Source organism: Zalophus californianus, chromosome 14 (assembly GCF_009762305.2).
Source record: "Zalophus californianus isolate mZalCal1 chromosome 14, mZalCal1.pri.v2, whole genome shotgun sequence".
In the NCBI taxonomy this organism is placed as follows: Eukaryota; Metazoa; Chordata; class Mammalia; order Carnivora; family Otariidae; genus Zalophus; species Zalophus californianus.
In genome coordinates, this window is record NC_045608.1 from 14207979 (window position 1) to 14227633 (window position 19655).

At 47.7% G+C, this 19655-nt stretch overlaps 1 protein-coding gene across 3 annotated transcripts in view; it reads right to left on the reverse strand.

Moving 5' to 3' along the window:
- Window positions 1–19655, reverse strand: part of KSR2 (kinase suppressor of ras 2) — a 411509-nt gene that overhangs the window by 84777 nt on the left and 307077 nt on the right. For 2 of the 3 annotated variants that reach the window (XM_027576788.2, XM_027576789.2), the window contains exons 8-9: window positions 10331–10398; window positions 7257–7381 (exon numbers count right to left, since the gene is read on the reverse strand). In XM_027576788.2, the coding sequence (XP_027432589.2) occupies window positions 7257–7381; window positions 10331–10398 (193 nt within the window). The remainder of the gene's footprint in view (window positions 1–7256; window positions 7382–10330; window positions 10399–19655) is intronic. The other variant, XM_027576790.2, reaches the window with a different exon arrangement.

Genomic DNA, 19655 nt, shown 5'->3' on the forward strand with positions numbered 1-19655 from the left:
TTCACATGCAGTTTTAAGAAGGAACAGAGATCTCACGCATCCTTACCCAGTTTTCTCTGATGATTACATCTTGCAAGATTAGAGCACAATATCACAACGCAGACATTGAGTGGATACAGCCACGATACAGAACATTTCCACCACCACGGGGATCCCTCACATTGCCCTTTTATAGCTATACCCACTTGCCTCTCTCCCTCGCATCCTGAACCCTAGACACCACTAATCTATTCTCCATTTCTCTAATTTTGTCATTTCAAGAATGCTATATAAATGGAATCATACAGTATGTAATCTTTCTGGATTGGCTTCTTTTTTTCACCCAGAAGAAGTCTCTGGAGATTCATCCAAGCTTTCTGTGTATCAATAGTTTGTTCCTCTTGATCACTGAGCAGTATTCTATGAAATGGATGTATCACAGTGTGTTTGATCATTCACTCATTGAAGGACAGCTAGGTTGTTTCCCCTCCATGGCTACTGTGGATAAAGCTGCTCTTAACATTCATGTGCAAGTTTTGTACAAACAAAAGTGTTTATTTCTCTGGGATAAATACCCAGAAGTGCAACTTCTGGACAGCATGGTAATTGCATGTTTAATTTTTAAAGAAAATGCAAATATTGTTCTTTGGAGTGGCGACATCATTTTATACCAGTAATGTATGAGTGATTGATTTTCTCTGCATCCTAGCCAGTGTTTGGTGTTATCACAATGTTTTATTTTAGCCATTCTGATAGGAGTGTCATGATATTTCACTGTGGTTTTAATTTGCATTTTCCTAATGGCTAATGATATTGAACATCTTTTCATGTGTTTACTTGCCATCTGTATATCCTCTTTGGTCTTGATTACTGTTAACTATATTATAAGCTTTGAAATCAGGCAAACTGATTCCTCCCACTTCATTCTTTTCCAAAATTGTTTTTAGCTATTCAAGTTCCTTTGATTTTTCATATAACTTTTAGAATAATCTTGTCTTTATTTATAAAAAAATCTTGCTGGGATTTTGATGGGAATTGGGAATCAATTTTGAGGAGAACTGACATCTTAACTATGTTGCGTCTTCCAATCCATGAATATAGTATGTATATTAGCTTCCGAATCAGAAAAATAGGAACAAGGGTTTATGTCTTTTGCCCATTTTGAGAAGTTTTTGCCCATTATTTCTTGGAGAACTTTTTCAGCCCTGACCTCTTTCTCCTCTCCTTCTAGGACTCTGGCGACACCAATGCTATACCTTTTATTATTGTCCCAAGGGTCCCTGAGGCTCTACTCATGTTTTTTAATCCGCTGTCTAATTTCTACTGCTCTATCTTCAAGCTCACATATTCTTTCCCTCTGCCCCTCCATTCTGTCACTGAGTCTCTCCACCCAGTTTTTAATGTTAATTACTGTATTTCTTGGTTATATGTTCTAAATTTTTCATATGGTTCTCCTTTATATCTTCTACTTATTTGCTGAGACTTTCTACTTCTTTGCAGCAATTTCCTATTTTTTCATTTGTTTCAAGATTGTTCATAATCACTTACTGAAATATTTTTATAATAACTGCTCTAACAATCTTTGTCATAGATAATTCCAAAATCTCACTCGTCTCATCTATTGATTGTCTTATTTCATTCAGTTTGAGATCTTTCTGGTTCTTGGTGTGACAAGTAATTTTTCATTGAAGCCTGGACATCTGGGTATTAGGTTATGAGACTCTGGGTCTTACTGAAACCTTTGGCTTTAGCTGGCTTCCTGTGACACCACCCGAGCAGGGAAGAAGGTGTGTGCTGTCTTGTTATTGCTGAGTAGGGGCAGATGCCTAGGCTCTCTGCCTCTGTTGGCACCTGAGGGCAGGGGGGTTCCTAACTGTTGCTGGGTGGGGGTGGGAATTTCAGCTCCTTCATAGACCTCCGCTGATACACTCTTTTTGGGAGAAGTAAGAGTGCCTTATTACTACTCCCCATGTAATCCACTGACACCAAGGACAGGGGAATAGCTTCATTAATGATGGGTCATGGGAAAAGTGCTGACTCTCCACCAGGCCTCCAATGACCCTACCTCATCAGGAAGGGGTGCTGCATTATTGCTGGATGAGGGGGCTCACAGTCCCCAACACAAACCAGGCCACTTCACATCTTCAAAGCTTGGGACATGCTATTATTTCTACTTGGAATATCTGCCAAGAAGACACAGCTCACCTCTCCCATCCTCTGAGAAGTTCCCCTGACCCCTGCTCCACCAGGTAAAGCACATCCTTCACTCCTAGTGCTAGCTCTGCATTACTCCCTTGGCTTCAGCTGTTGCTTCAACCTGGTCACTTTTCAGCCTACTTGTTTGTCTCATCCTCTAGGCTGGGAGCTCCCTATATTCAGCACTTAGAAATATCCATTCCACTGGATGGAAGGACCAACAATGAAGGAAATGATGAAACCAAGATGAAGGAAAACAAGAAAGAAATGAAGGGAGGGAGGGTTGGAGGGATGAAGAGGAGAGAGGGAGGGAGGAAAAAGATTTATCTCCTACTAGACTCTGTCTTATTCATCTTGGAATCTGCAGAACTTAGCACAGGAATAAGAATGTAAGAGGTAGCAATAAGTGTTACACGAATGAGTGAATTAATGGAAAAGAAGGAGAACTGGAAGGAGAGATAAAGGGAGGGAGGGGAGGAAGAATTGTGTTTATAGAGAAAGGAATTATCTCTACCTCCTTGAGAGTAGGAATTGGGTCTTTCTCATCTTTGTAGTTCAGGGCTGTTGTGAATACACAGAATCATCCCATGAGAGCATAGCATATGGTGCCCACATTCCTAGGTCGAATTGCTACAATAGGAGGGGAAATTCCTTCTTCAGGTCAGACCCAGATCTATGGCCCGATGGGACCAGCAACTAGAGGTTGCATTCCAAACTCTACCAAATCATTCCACGAAGGGCTAGTGGCATAATTCCTCTTTCTGAGCACAGTTAAGATGCAGAAACATCCTTCAGAGACCTCTCAGTCCAACCCCTTCTTATTCTGTAAATGGGGACACTGAGACTCGGAGAGCAGGGAGTGACTTGCTGGAGTCATACAGAGTGTTGATGGCCCAAGTCTTAACCTCCAGCCCAGAAGCAGAAACACAAGATTGTGCCAAGTCACAAGAAATTCACATCTGACTCTGGGAATCAAACAGAAGCACGCTCATCTCCCAGGTTCCCATTCCACCCAGTTGTGCACTGGTCTAGACATGGTGGTGATGGTAATTGCCTCTCTCATGGACTTTTCCTAAGGAAATTGTCCCTACCCTCCAACCCAACAGATGGTGCTGAATAGACAGTCCTAAACAGCCAGGCTTGTCTTGTGACCTCCAGAGCCCACCCCAACGCAGGACCGCAGGTCAGAACAAGATGGCAGTGGCCCGTGACTATGACATGGAATGAAAAGTTGAGCTGGCCAACAGGAAGAATAGCAAACAGCATTAGGAGCACAGGCAGAGAGGAGACGAGGCTCAAAGAGAACAGAAGAGCCACAACAGGCCAGAAAACAAATAAGCCAAGGTTGTGAGAAGGAGGAACTATATGGCGGCAGAAGCAATGTCATGGAGAGAGGAAGGTAGAGGACAAGGAAACGAGTCAACAGTAACAGCCTGGAGCAGACCCACAAAGAGTAGCTGAGTCAAGGTCATGATGGAAGAACAGGACAATGATTCATTGTCTTGCTGCAGGTCCAAGTGCAAGACCAGCTGAAAAGGGCAAGCCAGCATGCAACTGCTTCAAATAGCAGCATGGAAGCAGGCCGATCTGCAACCTTGGACACCACTGCAGATGGGGTTTTGATGCCTTGATGTGGAAGTGTTAAGTGTTGTAGACTGGTCTCCCAAGGAGCTGGCAGAGGCTGCTATTTCTCCTCCTCCTCTTCTGGCTCCTCCGCCATCTCCTCCTCCTCTTCCTCTCTTCCTCCCTCTGCCTCTTTCTTCTTCCTTCTCCTCCTTCTGCTCCTCCTCCTCCTCCTCATTCTGTCCTCTTGGTCATCAAGCCATTCCAGGCCCTGAGTAGCCAGTGTCGGACTAAATCCTTTACGCGTATCATTGCATCTAACCCTTTCCATGATCCCAATACCATCTGCAATCATCCTGCCTCTTTTATAGGGATGGGGTGGGGGGGGGAAACTAAGGCAGAGAGAGCTTGCTATGACCAGTCAATGAAGGAACAAAGTTCCAAGCCCAGGCCTTCTGACTCCAAAATGCACACTAACTATTCTGTTGGGAGAAAAAGCTAGGCTTTTTGTGAACCTGGATTGACTGAGCCAGACAGGAGAGGAGACAGAGCAATGAAAAGGAAGTCTTCAGACCAAATTGGCTCAGAAATCTATTGCACTAACCACATCATTGTCTGACAAAAAGAATCTGTGTGAAGCCAGTGAAGAGAAAGAGAGGAAAAAATAACCCAGCCCTGTGATAGATCCTGTCCACCTTCGAGTCAAAGCTGCTTTCTAAATAGAGGTTAATTTATTTCTCTTATCAAATTCTCCTGCTGGCAGACAAGCAGAGCGATGTCACAGTCACTGATCTATCTGACCTGTGTTTCTGTCCCATCTGATAGAGAGGCTCATGGTGCCTGCAAAGCCAGAGGGGAAGGTCTTGAGATGGCTCTGAAAAACCCGCCCCCTAAGATGTTACAAAAAAAAAAAAAAAGGATGGGTTATAGACATGCACAGTTACTTCTCAGGAGCTGTACCGTTTGAGCCCTCGAAGCACCCCCAGAGGTGGGGATCCCTTCTTCTAGAGACCTACATGTATTGTTTGCAAATAACAAAGAAGAAGTGGACCCCTCCTGGCTTTTGGATTGGAAGCCCAAGATTGAATCTGATAACGGTATCTAGAATTTCCTGGGCACTTACCGGGTGCCAGGAACCATACTGAACGCTTTTATGTTGATTTCTCATTTCATCCCCAAAACAACTCTGAGGTTGGTGCTCTTACTAGCCACCACGGACACCTTATTTTTTATTTTTTAAAGATTTATTTATTTGAGAGAGAGCAAGTGAGTATGAGCAGGGGGAAGGGCAGAGAGAGAGGGAGAGAGAGAAGCAGACTCCACACTGAGCAGGAAGCCAGACCCAGGACCCTGAGATCATGACCTGAGCTGAAGGCAGATGCTTAACCGACTGAGCCACCCAGGTGCCCCCACCATGGACACTTTAAAACATGGCCTCAAATTCCTTGGATTCCTCCTGTCGACAGGTGGGATCTATGCCTCTCCCCTTGAATCTGAGCAGGAGCGTGACAGCCTCCATCAGTATGGTATATATATATATATACCAACCCTTGGCTAGTGACAAATCAAGACAGTGCGCTGCCTTTTATAATGCTAGCTTATAAAATCCCTGGTTGGCCAAAACACTTGCTCTTTGAGCCCTCACCTGCCAGGTAGGAGACTCGCTACCCTGAAGCCGCCATGAGGAAGCTCAAACCATAAGGCAAGTCCACATGTAGATGCTCTCACTGAGTCTCCGCTGAACCCTGCCTGTGATGCTCCCCAGTCCAGACACCAGACAGGTGAGTGAAGAAGGCTCTAGGTCAGGGGTTGGCAAACTTTTCCTTGAAGTGGCCAAATGGTAAATATTTTAGGCGTTGTGAGACACGTGGTCTCTGTTAGAAGCACTCAATTCCCAATTGTAGTGTGAAAGCAGCCATAGACAATATGGGTATGGCTCATTCCAATATAACTCTATTCACAAAAATGGGTGCAGGTGCTGGGCTGGTTTGGCCTGTAAGCCACAGTTTGCCAATCTCTGTTCTAGAAGATTCCAGCCCCCAGCTGTGTGGGTTTTCCCAGGTGAGTCCCTGAACATCATGGAGCAGAGCCCAACCATCCCTACTGTACCCTGTCCTAATTCCTGACCCACAGACTCCACGAGCATCATTAAAAGGCTACGGTACACCAATGAGTTTGAGGTGCTTTGTTGTACAGTGATAGATAACTGGAACATACCTATTTCACATACAGGAAAACTGAGGCTGAGAAAGATCAGTGGTTTGTCCAGAGTCTCACAGCTAGTAAGTGGGGGAAGCCAAGGTCGACAGCAAGGTTTGCCTGACTTCAGAGGCCAAGCTCTCAACCGCTTAGATGATGCCACAAGGAGCCAGATGGTGAATGGCTGACAGCGAGTAGTAAAAATGGTGGGTGATAGCGCACTCGAGAAAGAACATATGGGCTTTGGTGGGGAGGCATGCAAAGGGAGGTCAGAGATGGAGCAAGGGGCCAAATTACACATGGCCTTGCAGGCGGCAGTAAGGAGCTTGATTTGTTTTCTAAGTGCAGGAGAAAGCCACTGGATGGTTTTTAAGCAGAAGGGGACAGGATTCAAATTATGTTCATTAGGAATTACTCTGGCTGCTGTGTGGAGGGCGGGCTGGGGAGGGCCAATGCTCTCTCCAGCTGATGCAGAGAAGTGAGACTGAGTCTTGTCAGTGAGAGGTCACTCAGCCATCTTGATGCTCCTCTGGGTCCTGAACAGGTGGTGACTTCCCACGGGCTTGTTGATCTACACTTTATGCACCTTCCACATAATGCACAAAAGCACTTGGGGAGCTTGAGAAATCACCTGCTGGCATGTGCAGGACGCAGCCTTTGCCTCCTGCCGTAAGGCTGCAAGTCTCCCTGGGATAGTTCTGATGCAGTCCGACCAACAGGCCAAACCCAGGATGTGGAAATCACACTGGAAATTTCCACACCACAGTGGAGAGAAAGATGCACAGAGAGGCTCACTGGTGACCACCATGTGAGGAGCATCCAGAAGCCAACCAAAGTGGCTGAGGCTCAGAGCTTCAGACCCCCATGTGTCTACCCACCGAGTCTCCAGCGGGAGCTCAGAAATAGATACCCCCCCCCAATCTCTTGGTGGTCTGATTCAACAGCTGTGTCAGCCCAGAACCATCTGCGAAGTTAATCCTGGCAGATGGTGGAACATCTCACAGAGCAAAGAGGAGAGGTCTGGACCACTCAGGACCCTGCTCAGGCTCTCCTGTGCTTCCTACTGCCCCCTCCTTGACAGACTCATTCATTCTCACTTCTGTGTGCTCTCTCCTTACTCAGATTTTCTGGCACCCTGACTCTCCACTGATGCTGGATGCCCCCCAAGCTTTACTTGACACAAACCACATGGAAGGAGGAGAGCCCAGGTGGGCTGGGAAGTGATGGTTCTCAGAGCCATCCGTGCAAGCCCCGCCCCCACCCCACCCTGGCAGCGGTGGGCCCCAGCATGCCCCGACCCAGCAGGACCCCAGCCTCACCTTGCTGATTTTGTTGGTTTTAGGGAGCGTCTGGCTGATGTGCAGGTCCGAATACCGGGGTGGCTTTCGTAGAGGGTTGTTGATGTCACACGGGACGGACTCTGTTCGGACTAACCTTGCTGGATCCGTAGGGGTAAAAACAGCAATTTGGGAGTTTAAGTACCACTTTGGTTTTATACGTATGGTTAGGCCAGGAGAGCAGAGCTCAGACCCCACCCCAAAGGCCCGCCCCCCAGGAGCAAGAGGGAATTCTCCAAAAATGATAGTCGTCTGTCATGGTAGTAAGATCAGGTGTTCTCTGGTTTCTGAAATTTTTACATTGTCAATAAATAACTTGTCAATTAGAAATTTTAATAATAAAACTGAAGCTATCAGGTTGTTTTCGACACCATAATTGTTTCACACTGGGGTTCATTTCAGACTCGACCCTCCTTTGAAATACAAGAGGTTCCTGATTCCTTATGGTCTGCAATCAACGGACAAGCTCAGAATGGTCACCTCTCCCTGCCCCCATCTAACTTCTGTGTTGGGATCCTCCTTTGCTACTTGTGGGATTTCTCAGGCCTGAGCAGCCTGTTGCATGTCAAAACACGTGTGTCCTAAACAAGGCCACCGGGACTCCGGAAAGGAAGGCTTAGTATGTCCAGACCTCTCCTCAATATCATCCCTGAAGCCATACAAAAAGCTGGGCTCATAGCTAATGCTAAATAAATGCTTCCTGATCCAAATCACACTATCCAAGCTCCTCTTCCGGTTACCCCTCTGTCATTACTACTTCTTATAGGGACCATGGGGAGGGGCAAATTGAGAAGCTCAAATTCAAATCTGATGCTTGGCAGAGTTACTTGTTAGCTGTTTTTATTGCACAGGGTGTGGGCCATTGGTGGAAAAGTTAAAGCTTTGCACTGACCCAGGGATTTAATTTCTCTGCTTAGCCTGAGCTGCCATCTCCATGGAAACCAACTATATTTTAAACTTCCTATCAACAAGGGTGGGGAGGTGGCGAGGGGGAAGCAAGAAGCTGGAGGACTTCTGGAAAGATCCATTGCTTTTGCATGTATAGGCACCTGCTGCCTTTGAGCTTTGAGTGACGGGGGCATGGCTATGAAGGTGGGTGGGGGGAGGGAGCCCTTCTCCAGATGTCAGCCTCTGAAAGCGGGTCGCCATACAGCAGGCTGGTTCTGGTCTCCACAGGGGAGTTGGGCTCCAGCAGAGTCCACTATGGAGAGGAATTTCTCCAGTGACACTGACCCAAGACAAGGGCTCCAGGGCTGTGAGAATTCAGGTTTAAAAACAGCCTCCTTGAGAGTGTATACAGTTGTGCAAGGAACAGACGGTTCTTAATTAAGGATGTGGGTGGGAAGGGGCTAAAGGGCTGAAGACTTTTCCTTTACTTGCAATTTCCTCTCCTCGTGGAGGTAAGCAGTGTAAAGATCATCAAAAACCAACAGCCCCGGGGGCTTTGGAACACATTCTAGGACTTTTGGCAGCACTTCGCTTCCTTCTTGACATTTCCCTTGGGTTCATTCTGAAACAGGGCAGATTCCCCAGAGCCTACACTGACTAAGGCCAGGGGAGCTGGGAGGGGCACAGCAGGGACCAGGAGGCTCTCTATCCCAGATCAGCAGGTTGTACACCGCGACGCTGGCTCCAAGGCTCCATCCAACCTATAGATGGAGGGTGACGGGGAATTGGCCAGCAAGAATTTTAAAACTTAATAAGTTGTTAGCATCTTAATACAACTTTTCTTTGAACCACAAGAAAAATGCAGAGCAGGTCCACATTGCCTCCATCACTGGTGGAGCGGCTGTCCTCTCTAGACAGTGCCTGGGCTTCCTCTCCACTTTGCATGGCTTCATATGACCGCCTTCTCTCATTTCGGATCCTTGCTTGGCCCTAGTGGCACCTGAGATGGCAACTTCTACTCTAGAAACTTGCTTCTTAACTTGAAGGGGCAGAGGAACGGCCCACAGATGCAGTGAAAGATGTAGATTCTGCTTCAGTGGGTCTAGGGTGGGGCCAGAAACTGTGCATGTCGAACTCTACCGCTTCCAGGGGATTCCATTGTTGCCAATCCACAGACTGCACTTTGAATGGCAAAGCTAGGGACCAGTGATACCCAAGAGAACTTTTGGCCATGAGGAAAGTGTTGGTTATCTACAGTATCCAGTATGGTAGCCACCAGTGGCTACTGAGCCCGTGAAATGTGGCTGGTGTGGCAGAGTAATTGAATTTTTACTTTTATTTCATTTAAATTAATCTAAATTTAAATAGTCAGATGTGGCTAGCCGCTGCTGTATTGAAGGACACAGGCCAGGAGGGTCAGCCGGTGAATGAATTGCAAAACAGATAATAGAAGTCAGCGATAACTACGCCATGAGACAAGAGTCAGGGGAACTATTTTGAAAGCTGGACTGCAAGGCTTTCCGAGGAGATTCTTCCTAATGAGTCCTTGGCAGGCAAGGCAAAGCCTTTCTTTCCAGTCTTTCCTTTGCATTCAATTGGTGGTTTTTTTTTTTTTTTTCTCCCCAAGGTAAAAGGCTGGCAGTGGCTCTCCCAAGAGTAGCTGGCTTGGATAGTTTGGCCCAGACACTCCCAGGGCCCCAGGGGACAGAACACAGATGGCCCAAACCCAGAAACCCAAGCGCGACCCCTCCCCACACCCACCCCTGCCGGGCCAAATGGTTGAGTCTAAAGAGCACATCATGGGGAACACTCAGCCAGCACTCTTTCTAAGTGTGAAGGAAAAGCAATGAGATTCGGGGAAAGAGAGGAGAGTGGAAATTAGGAAAGCAGACAAGAATGAGAGAAAAAGACTTAGGAAGGGGAAGACAAATCTGGGGGCTAAAGTATCAGAAAGACCAGCAGAGGGGCAAGGAAGAGGGAGAACAGGCACCAGAGATGGATGAAGGAGACAGATGTCAGGAAGAAGAGTGTCAGAGGGGAAAAAAATAGGCAAGTATCAGGGGATTAAGAGGTACCCAGAAATGGCCTGGATGGGACAGCTATCTCCGAGGGTCTGCAGGGGCCCCCACCCCCGCCTACCCCTAGGGCAGCAAGTGTTAAATACTTACCTCCTCGGTGGATGATCAGGAGATGACAGGGAGGGGCTTCTTTGGTGCATTTGTTGTGGCACTTTAATCTGAGAGAGAAAGAGAGAGAAGGATGGAAAGATGGGTGGGTGGAGGGATGGATGGATGGATGGATGGATGGATGGATGGATGGGGAGGAATGGGTGGATGGATGAGTGGAGGGATGGATGGATGGATGGGTGGGTGGGTGGGTGGCTGGCTGGCTGGATTGATGGGATGCCCTGGTGGTTTAGAAAGCTCTGGAAGCTGTGGATACCAAAATATGAGATGAGATGGGGCAGCTAAAGTATTTCCTTGGCACCTAGAAATTAACTCTGGAGAAAGTCTGTTGTCATTTCACCCTCCAAGGTCAGACCTGGGTGGTCCAGGTTGGGTAGCAACTCCTTCACCAACTGGGTCCACTTAGACTTTATGCTTTGAAAGATAATTTTGCCCTTTAGTCTGTATTTTTCCTTTCTTGTTTTAGAGAGAATGAGAGTGTGTGAGAGTGAGGGGATGGGGGAGGGGCAGAGAGAGAGGGGAGGGAAAGAGAGAGAGAGAATCTTAAGCAGGCTCCAAGCCCAGCTCTGAGCCCAACACAGGGCTTGATCTCACGACCCTGAGATCATGACCTGAGCCAAAATCCAGAGTTGGACACTTAACTGTCTGAGCCACAGTCTGTATTTTTTAACTTTATCATCATCATCATCACCCAATCCTAATAACCATCCACTGTTTACTTGTAGACTCATCTGCCAGCCATTGCACTAAACATAATACAAATGTTATGTTATTGGATATTTATAACAGCCTTACACACTGGATATTAGTATCATTCCCATTTTACAGATAGAAAAACAAATTAACAGCTTTCCTGGCAGAAAACTTGGATCAGTGGTGCCAAAGGCGGCCTCTCATTTTTCTTAAAGGCTTAAGCAACAGGAGACAGCTAACCAAGGCTTCCATTTAGGATGAGATTAGCGACAGGTATTCATTTTTAGAGGTATGAAGAGTTTATTTTTTTTTAAAGATTTTATTTATTTATTTGAGAGAGGGAGAGAATGAGAGAGAGAAAGAAAGCATATGGGGGGGGGAGGGTCAGAGGGAGAAGCAGACCCCCTGTCGAGCACGGAGCCCGATGCGGGACTCGATCCAGGGACTCCAGGATCATGATCTGAGCCGAAGGCAGTCGCTTAATCAACTGAGCCACCCAGGTGCCCGGTATGAAGAGTTTAGAGTCAAAACGTCCTCCTTTGAGACAATGTCACCTTGCTCTTCCCCAAAGAGTTGCCAGGCTTCCAAAGGATTAAAAAAAAAAAAAAAAAAAAAAAAAAAAAAAAGCCCAACTAATTGTGACCTGGCTTTCTCTTTTTCTTTTAGAGTTTGTCAGTCAGAAGAATACACACTGTGGCAGATGCTTCCTGTGTGCCCTGTGTGCATCCCTTTGGATTCCCTTATCATTTTTGTGCAAGCCAGCCTAACTTCCGACAGCTGACATTCTTGCCAGAAGGCACCCATAGCCTGCTTAGAGGTTTCATATTAAAAAACTCTATACAGAGAGGTGGGAGCTTTAGATTTGCCCTCAGTCCTCTTACCCTGCAGGGATTTGATAGTTCTCTCTAACAATGATTTGAATGTCCAGTCATAGACTCAACTTTGACACCCCCATTAGTCTCACTCAGTGGTTCTCAAAGTGGAGTCCCAGGACCAACAGCATCAGCACCAGTGGGCTCGGGACTTTTCAGGAATGTATCTTCTGGGCCCCCACCCCAGATCTGACGAAGCTGAGACTCAGAGCTGAAATGCAGTAACCTGTTTTAACAAGCCCTCTACCTGAGTCTGATAAGTGCTCAGGTGTGAGAACCACTGGTCTCGTTGATTGTTTTGGAATGTCTATGCACGTTTCCCCAATTTTTCTTGTCTTCAGTCTTGTGGCCCTGGTAGGGCACTGGATTCCTCTCTGAGATGGAAAAGTTAGACCTGGGGCCCCTTGGAGTGCAGAGGGGAAGCAAGGAGGGATGCAAGAAACAGTGCTGAATCACGCCGCAAGAACATTATTAGGCTGTCTCCAATTCGCCTTCACTTTGCATCCGGGACAAGGTTTCTGGAGCTAACATGTCTTTACATTTCTCTACCACATGCTAACCACAGTCCCAGATTTGGAAAGGCGACACTATCGACAGGCAATTTAATAAATGTATTTTTCCATCTGAACATCTCTCTCTCTCTCTTTTTTTTCCAGTTGCCTCATATTAATGGAAGTGAGGCTGATTTTCCACTCATGGTGACAGGATACACTTTCATCTTTAAAGCCATAAGGAGTAAATAAATAAAAGTAAGGCTGCTACACAAATATGACAAAATCGTGACAGGGTGGTGAGCGAGTGACTGAATTAGATGGGGACAAGCTGGCTTACATAATTTGGAATTGTCAGAAAGAAGTGGCAGTTCTAGGCATCGAGAGTCTAAGTCTTACTGGTTGAAAAATAGTAAGAGGTACTATTGGTCACGAATGTCACAAAGACACTGTGACTCAGAGAAGAACAAGAGCTTTCACTTATGCAGTGCTTGTGAAGTACCAGGCAACACCCCCTGGGGCTTTACACAATTTATATAATCCTTGCAACAATCCTAAACAGTAACAACTATTGTGATCCCCATTTTACGGAGTGAAAAACTGAGACTCGGCAAATTTGGATAACTTGCCGAAGGTCAAATAACCAGTAAGAGACAGAGGCCCCAAGCCCAGCTCTAACCAGCATGCAGATGCCTCCAAAACCTCCACTCTTCTTCCTTTACATCGTGGGGGTGGCGGTGAATGAACGGGAAGCTTCCTGGGATCTGTAACCAGCAAAATCAAAAGGTCCTCCTTTGAGATAAGCCTAAGATGTCACCTTGCTCTTCCCCCTACGGCTGCCGGACTTCAGAAGGATAATAAAAATCCCACCTTACCGCAAATTTGTCTTTTCCCTTTTTTTAAAGATTTTATTTATTTATTTGAGAGAGAGAGACAGAGGAGAGCACAAACAGGGGTAGGGGGAGAGAGAGGGGGAGAAGCAGACTCCCCACTGAGCAGGGAGCCCGATGCAGGGGCTCGATCCCGGGACCCTGGGATCATGATCTAAGCCGAAGGCAGATGCTTAACCGACTGAGCCACCCAGGCGCCCCTGTCTTTTTCTTTTCTAAAGCCCACAGACTCTCTGACCTACAGGGAAGGTCCCAGCCCCCATGGAGGTCATGGATATTGCATCCAAACCCCAATGGGAAGTTCTACTGAATATACAACTAGTCTCTCAATCATTCTGCAAAACACTTAACTGGGCTCTGGGACAGGGCAGGTGAAGCCGCTATGTTTATGGGCAGGGATAAAACACACGTACACAAAGGACAGATCATTGCAGGTGGGGCGAGACAGAGAAAAAAAAATCACACGGGGAAACGGGATGGAGAGTACGGGAGTGGGAGGGGAAGAGCTTCGAGCCAGAGCAGAAGTGTGGGGGCAGGAACAAGCTTGGTGGGGTCAGGCGTCAGAGGTTAAAGGCTGACGAGGCTGAAGTAAAGAGAACAAAGCGATAAAGACATGAGGAAGGCGCGGACAGGGCCCCTGGCAACGGGGCAAGGAGTCCCTATTTGATTCTGGAGGCTCCAGGAGGCTCAGGACAGCTATGACAAGTCAGACTGATGCTTGGGAAGCCCTGAGCTGGGGAATCTGCTGATGCCAAACGAGAATGGGACCAAGAAGTGTCTGCACTCATCGCTGTTTGAAACAGCTTGGTTCCTCCCTGGAAGCTTCCAGAAAGAAATTTTTCCTTTCTGCCTCTCCCGCCTACGAGTCTTTTCTAACAAGCCCAGCTGGAAGGGGGGACGTGCAGATGTGAAGAAGCCTGTTCGCTCTCGTGGGCAGCACTCTGAATCGGGGGCAAGTGGTTTCTCGAAACCTCTGGACCCCGCCCGAACCAGGATGGGGCAGGCAGAGCCTCCCGGGACCTCGGTCACCTCCTGCCTCCCCCTGCTGTTTTCCTCTCCAGGATCCCTTGTTGCCTGTCTTCTGCAGTTGTGGAAAAGCCTTCCTTCATCTCTGGCCAAAGGGTGGGAGATGGAACGCTTGCCCTTCCAGGAAGCATTTCAAAGGGCAGCCCTGGGGATGGGGCCACAGCCACTGCTCATGCAGAAAAGCCCAGAGAACTATCTTTCATGCTAAGACACTTAACCCTTTGCATGGAGGCTCGTACGTCAAGAACTAGCACCCGCATGTCCAGGATCTGCTAATTGAGTTGGCAGGATTAGCCTAGCGCTGAAATCACACAGACCCTGGAGGGGTGGGGAAGAGGGGCCGAGATGAGGCTTTCGCACGATGCAGACACACCATGCCCCACTCACAAAGAATCGTTTTTCCAGCAGGAAACACACAGGATTCCACTCAAAGTAGACATTTCCTTTCACTGCCCGTAGAAGGGCAAGCTAGGACCATACCCCGTAAAATCGACCACCTGCTTCCGAATCTGACCCCCCCCCATCCCCAGGCTGCCCTCCTCCACCCCGAGGTTCCGATTTGGTCTGTGCTGGGAGTGTGGGTTTTTGGCAAGCGCGTGCTGGCGCTCCAGAACCACTCTAGGAGGAGAACATATTCTACTTCCCAAATGAGAGTTGTCTAGAAGCCTAGATCTTCCAGAGTTCCAGCATTCTCCCCCACCAAAAACAGAGAAATGGGGTCAGGAGAGTATGGAGAAGGAATCTGGGTTCAAACCCTGATACCACCTCTTCCTGGCCGTGACAACCCGGGGAAGTCGCTGACCTGCTCTGAGCTACAGTTTCTTCATCTATAAAATGGGGACCATGACAGTACCTCTGTTTTACAGAGAAACAGAGTGTCTGTCGTTGCATTGTTGCCGAGAAAACTAATCACGTGAGGTGAACAGGGTGCCTAGGACAATCACTTGAAATAGCACCTACTTTCATTTTTATCAGGGTAGGTTGTTACTGCTGAGAGTTTCTGCAGTAGCTTTCCCCTCAAGCCCCTAAGACCCCTCCTCTTGCTGAATTGTGGGCTGGCTGCCATGCCTGGAGCTTTGAAACACCCATGGGTGGGAGCCGGCTGGGGACTATTCCAGTCTCCTCTCCCTTGGGTGGGACAACTCAGAGGTGCACAGATGTGGGACTGGACCTCAGCTGCCCAGAACCCTTACCTGCCCCATGAGGCACCCAGTACTGGCTGCCTTCCCTTTCCTGTGCCGCTCCCCTCCTCCCCTGCTGGTGTGGCCTGGATCACCTCGCAAATAAAGCCACTTGCCCTTGAATCCTCATTTTGAAGTCTTTATAAAGAGGGGAGCCTAGCCAGGACACCATGATTGTTAAAGGAGTTTCGAAACCCAACGTGGCCTGTCCCAAAGCTCTCACACCAACACCAAGCCCTCTGCTCCTTGTCCCTTGTGTGTCCTCAGCACACAGCCCTTAATGCATTTGGTTCTCCAGATGCTCTGTTCCACCCAGAGGGAAGGGAGGGGTGGGGTGGATGCAGCTGACGGCCCAGGACGAAGCTCCCCATCAAAGGTGGCCGGGAGGAGCTCTGTGCATTAGCATGGTAGCTCTAAACAAAGCCAGGCACCAGGAAAAGGTCAGATGTGGTTCCAGAGTGGTGAGAAGCCTGGGCTTCTGAGTAAAGCCAGCCTGAGCCTGAATCGCTTCTGCCTTGCTGAGCGCCAGGTTCCTCGTTGGCAAAACTGTGATGAGGTTCTAACGAGAAAAAGCCTGAGTGGGGTCCACTGAGGCAGCAAATAGGTCAACGTTTCTCTAGGCAGGGCTAAAACACACTAGAGTGGACACAGAAGATGCCACGCGAACCTCCTACAGCCTGGAAACTTGGAAAGGACTTACTGAAAAACTTTTCATCGAAAGGGGTTAAACTTTTTTTTTTTTTTTTTTTAACTTTCAGAGCTAATAGGATAAGCTTCAGCTCTTGAGAAAAGTTGCTTACGTGGAATATCTCGTTCCCCAGAGGAGCTGCTAGCTAAATGAGACATCCTCTCCATCTGAAAATTAAATATGTGAATTTATCTTGAGGGCAAGATCTGGGTCTTTCTCATCTTTGTAGCTCCCGTTCCTTGTGCCCCTTTCAGTGCCTGGTCGGCTGGCTGGTTTGCAAAAACGCTGAATAAACACTACAGACAGTGAGGGACAGAAAAGGACAGACAAAGGAAGGAAGGGCAGTTGGGAAAGCCATCACACACCACGGGTGTATGGAAGTGAATAGTCTCTATCAAAAGGCTTCTTGAAATGATTCCTGCATTGTTACAAATGGTATCCCCCGCCGTTTATGAAATGCAGGTGTGTCCCCGTCTGCCTCTCCTTCTCGCTGCCCTCCCTTTCTCCCTCCCCCGACGTGAGGGCAGGACAGGGTTTGGGCCAGAAGCACACCAGACTTGCATGGACCTCACCCGGGGAACTGTAGGGGACAAATATGACCCCTTTAGGAGCAGCTTTGTTGTTTCCTTAATGGACTTGTCATGTGCCCCAGCAGCTCTGCGGGGCAGATGTGAGCCCAGAGCCCTGGGATCAGAATGCTAGTCTTCCCCGAAGAGGCGGGCAAGACTCCTGCTGGTGAACACAGTCCCCCCCACCCCCATCCATTTGAAACGGTTCATTGAGCTACCGTAATCAATTTACGAGAAGTTGGCTCCAAGCAGCCCAACTCCCCAAGCCCGCCTTTCTCTCGTCCACACCAGCTTGTTTGGGGGCAGGGCACAGCCTTTCCTTCCTGAGGGCCAATGGTGTGTTTTAAAAACCCAGCCCCCAACATCTGATGGAGGGAACGTTAAAGAAACACCAACTTTGGGCCAGGTGCTGTTGCATAACCTGTTTGCTCTGAACAACGGTGCCATGAAAGGTGGATACCATCACGCCCATTTCAAAGCCAGTAAGACTGAGGCTCAGTAAGCGGCCCAGTCATACAGACAGTAAAGGGCAGAGTGGGAATCATTCATTCATTCACACACCCAAAACGTGATTGCCTTCCCCCTGCTGTGTGAGGTCCTGGTTGTGTGTCATAAGACAGGGCAAGAATTCTTTCTTCAATCATCTCTCTTGCAAATATTTAGCACAGAGCTCGCCATCCAGGTATGTGAACCCATCTCTTACCATTTTAAGCATGAACATCTCTCCACTCATCCCAGGGTCTCAGAGCTGCCGCCTAAAAAGATCCCCGGGTGGACTGGAACTGGGTTACTGGGGCCTTGGGTTGGCAAGAACCACTTTCCCTCCTGAAGTTCCTTTGGAGATCTATGCCCCCAGCAAATGTTTACTGAGCACTTTCTATGTGCCAAGTATATATGTGCTAACTCTGGAGGTACAAAGAGTGAACAACATAGACACAGCCCTATCCTCAACCAGTTTAAAGTCTGGTCAGAGAGACAGACAGGTATGTAGCCCAATACAACACAGTTATGTTATATGGAGTGACCGTAGAGGACAGGGTGTGGCACTTTGGACCCGAGGGAAGTCCAGGAGGGCTTCCTGTAGGAAGTGGCGACTGAGCTGAGCCTGAAGGATAAATACGAGCTAGCCGAAGTGCACAAAAGAGATCCAGGCAGGAGCAATAAAAGGCAGTTCAAAGATGTGTTGATTGGTGGGCAGGAGGCCTGCCACAGGGGTAGACAGCTCAATGAAGCTGGAGCTCTGGGTGTGAGGAGGGAGATCCTGAGAGGGCTGGAAGGACAGGTGAGCAAGGGTTGGTGCTGTGTATCATCGTGAGCCTGGATTTGCCCTGAGAGCAAGAGAGAACCAAGGAAGGATTTTAAACAGGGAGGTGAAGGCTAGATCAGCGTTTTGGAAAGCCTCCCCTCTGGCAGCAGATAGCTACAATTTAAGGGCATCCCTCACTCATTATCTCTCTGACTTCCTGCCTCTGTTTTCTTTTTCCCAGGTCACGGCATTAAGTGCTCCTCAAGGCTTCTCGCAAAATCACTAAACCAAATCATTGCCCCCTTTACCACGGGGCTTGTTTCATTGAATACCCCAACTGAGCAGTTTTGTCTCATCTTGGTTCCCCTGTGGTCTCTCATTTGAGCCGATGCTTCTAGAAATGCCCCCATATGCTCTCAGTAGAGGATATCAAGACACTTCTTCCCCTCCCTGCTGACAACTCAGTGAAGCTGAGCTCTTTGGCCTACGACTGGGTTAGGAAAGAAAAAGAAAAAAAAAAAAAAAAAAAAAAAAACCCCAACAACAGAAACGAACAAGGTTGGTAGGGAGTGTTAACATATAAATCATACTGCAAGCTCCAGCAAAATAATGAACAATGTTTAGGAAAACCCAGCACTTCTCTTTGTAAGAGAATATAGTGCAGGAAAGCTGTGCATTTATTAGCTGTTGGAGATGTCCCCCTTTGCATCCTGCAACTTTCCCCAAGAGAGGAGAGAGTTCCACAGAGCCTTCTTGGCTCCCAGGACTTGGAGGTGCTCATCAAAACACAAAGACCAGTTGGCCATCTTTCAGTTCAAGAATAGCAGGCTGGGGGAAGGAGGAGGAAAAGATGATCAGCTCTGGTCCAGGGTCAGGTTGAGAACAGATTTTCATCTTCCATTCTGCCTCTCTAATTCGAGGAGAAGCTGAGTGGGGGCTACCCTTTGTGTCTGGCCTACTACGTGACTAGCCCTTTGCAAAGTGATTAAGAGTCTGGGTTCTTGAATCAGAGATACTGGTGGTTTGATGAGCAGATCTACTTACTGGGAGAATTTCCATTTCCTCAGCTATAAAATGGGGATGAACAGACCCTACCTTCCATGGTTGTTGCAAGAGTTACATGAGATCATGCACGAAAAGTGTTTAGCAAAATGTCCAGCACTTAGTAAGCCCTTAATACATGATATCATCGGCACCATCATCATCACATTCAATGCCCACCTTGGCATCCAGTAGAATGATAAACCTCCTTCCCCTAACAACGGTAAGTGGACCCAAAGGTTTGCATAGAATAGGTAAAAACTCATATAAGGGACCACAAATTCCCATTATGATTGTTGCAAAAACAGAAATGTTTCTATTAATGGAAAAGTAAGTTCAGGCTTTAAGCTGGTGATCTCTGAAATGCATGCTCATAATTATACCCTGCCAATATCCTGTGTGTTGTACAAATTCCTGAAGCGTCCAGGAACTTTGCAGCAGCTGTGACATCAGCGCTGATCATCTCCCCAGTTTTTCCAGGGTGGGGAAAATTAGCGCAGCCAGCCGCTCAAACCAACCATGCTAGCTCATCACTTGTGGCTGGAGTCACTGTACAAAGCCAGGACATTTTCAGATAAAACATTGTGTTTTGAAGCAGACACACAGGTTA